The 4236-nt window shown below is 32.9% G+C and overlaps 1 protein-coding gene across 2 annotated transcripts; it reads left to right on the top strand.

Moving 5' to 3' along the window:
* The first annotated feature begins 1010 nt into the window (after positions 1 to 1010).
* Positions 1011 to 3236, top strand: LOC124371516 (integumentary mucin C.1-like). 2 transcript variants are annotated; one of them, XM_046829866.1, is made up of 2 exons: positions 1011 to 1275; positions 2973 to 3236. In XM_046829866.1, exons 1-2 carry the CDS (start codon positions 1092 to 1094, stop codon positions 3107 to 3109), a joined length of 321 nt encoding a protein of 106 aa, XP_046685822.1. In that variant the 5' UTR covers positions 1011 to 1091; the 3' UTR covers positions 3110 to 3236. The 2 variants fall into 2 exon arrangements, with proteins under 2 accessions (XP_046685822.1, XP_046685821.1); XM_046829865.1 differs by having other exon boundaries at positions 1021 to 1281.
* The last annotated feature ends 1000 nt before the right edge of the window (positions 3237 to 4236 follow it).

Raw genomic sequence — 4236 nt, 5'->3', positions numbered from 1 at the left:
CTAGGAGCCTTTGATATTGAACGAAGCAAAGATTTCGTCCTGAAAGCCTTCGCCGCCGACTGCTTTTTGATCTCTTCAGACGGACGTGGACTCTACATTCCAGGAATCAGGTCTGTGACAATGTTAGATTTCAGACGCTGCACTAAGCGGAATGTAAAATGGAACCAAACTAAAAAGACACTTTGAATATAACCTTTCCATATAAGTGCGTAATGTACCTAGTTTTGTTATGAACAAATTCGAAATGTAAAACTCTCAGTGGTGGGGTAGTAATTTATAGCTCTCTGCCTTTGGGAAATAAATGTAAACCATGATATAGTTTTTACGACAGCTGTGCTGTTTTATCAGAAACGCTATGGACATTGCGTCCGCTTCACGTGAAATATTTAGATACTGCAACTATTTTTGACAGCGTAACAAGAGTATTTCTAACGTTTTGTCGAAATTATTGTGAATTTCAATTTTTGTGAACAAAACCAAATATATTTCTGGGAAATAACAAACGGAAACTATGACTATTTTGTTTTCTTATAGATTTAACCAGACAATGTCAAATTATCTTATTCAAAACAGCCTTAAAGTTCAAGTTTATATGTCAGTACAGATAATATCTTATTTATCCTAAGTAGTTTATTCTATTTAGATAAAGTTTAGTCTTAAATTAAAACAAAACGTATATAGTACAGAACCTTGATAAATAATCTTCATAGAAAAATGCCATAACATACAGCCATATAGTAAGAGTTTCTTTAAGGAGGCAGAATAAAAAATATGACGAAAGCCTATTGTTTGCCATCAGTGATACAATACAGTCAGTAACACTAGATTACTGTATACAGATAGTGTTACTGATTGTATTGTATCACTGAACGATGGCAAATGTCCAGAAAATTCTGTTTCCTTCACAATCCTCCCACTGTCTAAAACAAACTTCAAACAAAGAAGCCTATTGTTTGTTGGTTAATTAGTTAAAAACACATTACAGTATGCAAGTTATAATTCGTTACAGGTTAGTCACGAAGTAAGCTACAACTATAAAACTGTGAGGAGTGTGCACGGCGTCTCTCCTGACGAAATTCTGTACCGACGAGATGACTGCTGCCCACGTGACTCTCTGTCTGGTGTCTCTTGTACTCCTATCTGCCGCTCTTCACGTAGCAGCACAAACCAACGACACTACATCTACTACTGAACCTACGACTACCAGTTCTGCATCTACGACTACCACTTTCGCACCTACGACTACCAGTTCTGCACCTACGACTACCGCTACAAGTACAGGTTATTTTTTTATTTATTTTTTTTTTTTAATATTCAAATCAATTCCATTTTATATGGATGATAAATCATAATATTGTCAATATTTGTGAAAAGTGAATATGAAGCGTTATATACGAATTATGAAGAAGTTCAACAACACAGTCATACTTTATTAATGGACTGGTTGGAATTGAAATTGTTTAACTTAATAATTTGTATGCCTATTTAGAGTTGGAGGGAAGAGAGCGAAGGTTGCGTAATACAAAGAAATACTGGTCGCCATTAAATTAAATTTGTTTACCTGTCATTGGAACGAATGCGTTCAACAAATGCCATTTTAGAGTAAATATTTTATGTATTGCTTTAATTAAGAAAAATTTAATTTAATAGCGATAATTACCGACAAAAATACGTGAAATTACAAATTAAAAGTGCAATAATTATGTGAAGAAATACACTTTTTTATTTCATAACTTCCAAACTGCGTATTACATTGTCTTTATAGGACATTTTTGGAGTACTTTTTTATATTTTCCTCAGTGTGAATGTATCTATGTATAAGTATAACTACACACAACAGATCTAAAATAAAATTTAAAAAACATTTTTTTTTATAAGAATTTTTAGTACCCTTAAACATTATAGTCGATTTAAAATTTTTTAGAAGTGGGTCATACCTGTTTAGTTTTCTTTCAAATTGTTTGAAAGTTCGAAGAAATCTTGTATAAATTATTAAAACTATGAATGGACTGTAAGTTTTGAGTTTTATCTCAAAATCCCGAAGTTAAACAATTACAGAAATAAAAATAAGTAGTTTTAATGGAAAACCAAGCTAGTGTCCAAACTAGATGTTCTTTCAGGTAAACAATTTTCACAGTATGGTAATTCGGAATACATATTCAATTTATATAAGATAATTTTTACAGCAGTCGTAAATTTGTATGGCTCTACTAATTCGAAGCAGTTTTAGTAAAAATTATACGATTGAAGATTGATAAAATAGATTTTAAACGATTCGTATTCATGCATCAACAATTCTTGTACTTTATTCAAAAATTTTTTTTAATGAATTTATTCAAGAATACGATTAAAAATTTTATATTTCTCGTAAGAGCTGCAAAATAAACACTACGGGGAAAATGTCAAACATACAAAATTTCCAAAAATCTGACCTGACGATAAGGGCGTTCGATGGTTTCTTCTAAGCCATATTGCTCTTTTAATCTTGGAGATTTTACTTAAATTTATCGACCATATTACTATTTAAAAATTGAAGAAACCTTAAGTAAATATACGCAGGTTAATCTCTTAATACAGTAAAGTCATTTGTATAGTTTTCAGCTCTACCGCTTTTCAAAGCAGTTGTAATCCAAGGACACTACACAATATATGTATGGACACATATAATTCTGTATTGTATGGTTAGTTAATCATATTTTATATCGGTAAAATGTATGCCTTGCATAAATTTGTATTACGCTTCTCAACTATCAAAACACATGAACAACTTTCTAGAAATTCATTGAGGAAGCTAAATCGTTTCAGCTCAACTAGTTTTTTAAAGTGTTTACCAAATAAATGGTTTTGATAGGAATGACGATTATTTCGGAATTAAAATGACAACCCAAACTAATTAAAGAATTGCATGTATACATACATTTGAAAGCAAAAATAACTATACATGTTATTATTTTATTACTCACATGTTACAGGAGAGGATCAACCTATTGTTTGCGGACGGACAAATAACAAGCATGACGCATTATGCCGCAAAATGTGTTCTTCTGATGGCTGGAAACACGGCAAATGTGTGAACAGAAAATGTACTTGCAGCGAACAAAAACTATAGCTTACATCTCATCCATTGCGATTCCTTGTTGTACTTATTGTATTATTATTGCCTACCAGTTCGACATTTATTTTTTCAAATTTCAATATAAGCACTGGTTTATTTCAATAAATGCTTACAACAAGCATTTCGTTTGATACCTTAGTACTCCTTGAGGACTATCCCTCCTGAGCAGCTAGAGTAAACAACATATCTGCGGTTAAAAATCATAATACCAGCAGTCCTCGCGTGAAGTACAGATAATCATTGACTAAATATTGGTAAATACAGTTGTGAAACATTATCTCTGTTAGAACAGGGCTGGTTCAATCACTGACCGAATTCAGTGTCGGCAATCAGTGTTTTTCCGAATTTTCTATCGTCAAAACAGGTGTACCTCAGGGCTCGATTCTTGGTCCCCTTCTATTTTTGATTTTCATTAATGATCTTCCAGATACAATCCTTCTAAATCAAAATAACAATGTCTGTCCCACAATATCTCTCTTTGCAGATGATACTAGCCTGATTTTCAGCAACAAAAATTCAGTTTCCCTTTCCAACCAGTTCTCTGAAGTGTCGTCCTCGCTCTCTCACTGGTTCACAGTAAATAAGCTTTTTCTTAACACTTCAAAAACACAGGTTATGGAGTTACAATCTCAAAAAAGCTTAAATCTTCCGAACATATACTCAATAAACAATCAAAATGTCAGTAATTGCTTCAGTTATAAATTTCTAGGAGTTCATATAGATTTCTTCATGAAATGGCAAACTCATATAGAATCCTTGTCTAAACAGATCAACTCATCAATCTTTGCTCTGAGGTGTCTTTCAAAATTTTCCTCTCAGAAAGCTCTAACCACGGCTTACTTCGGCTTGGTCGAATCAAGGCTAAGATATGGTCTTATTTTCTGGGGGTTCTCGACCTTCCAAAATTTTAATAGGATTTTCATCTTACAAAAGAGAGCTTTAAGAGTTGTTTGGGGACTGAGACCAGGCGAAGGCTGTGGAGAGCTGTTTCTTTCAAAGAAAATTTTCACGCTAACCAATCTTTTGATTTACCACTCATCAATTTTTGTTTTCAAAAACCGCAATCTTTTCGCTCTAGCTCAACATGACCACTTTACCCGACACAAAGGTAAATTAATATC

Source organism: Homalodisca vitripennis, unplaced genomic scaffold, assembly GCF_021130785.1.
Source record: "Homalodisca vitripennis isolate AUS2020 unplaced genomic scaffold, UT_GWSS_2.1 ScUCBcl_1551;HRSCAF=5313, whole genome shotgun sequence".
Classification (NCBI taxonomy): Eukaryota; Metazoa; Arthropoda; class Insecta; order Hemiptera; family Cicadellidae; genus Homalodisca; species Homalodisca vitripennis.
Note: the sequence above shows the minus strand (reverse complement) of the source record. Positions and strands in the feature narration are given on the sequence as shown.

Bases quoted from the DNA above. Each gene is read 5' to 3' on its own strand.
- LOC124371516 (XM_046829865.1), top strand. From the start codon at position 1,092: ATGACTGCTGCCCACGTGACTCTCTGTCTGGTGTCTCTTGTACTCCTA. The intron at 1,282-2,972 runs GTTATTTTTTTA...CACATGTTACAG, and splicing joins GACTACCGCTACAAGTACAG to GAGAGGATCAACCTATTGTT.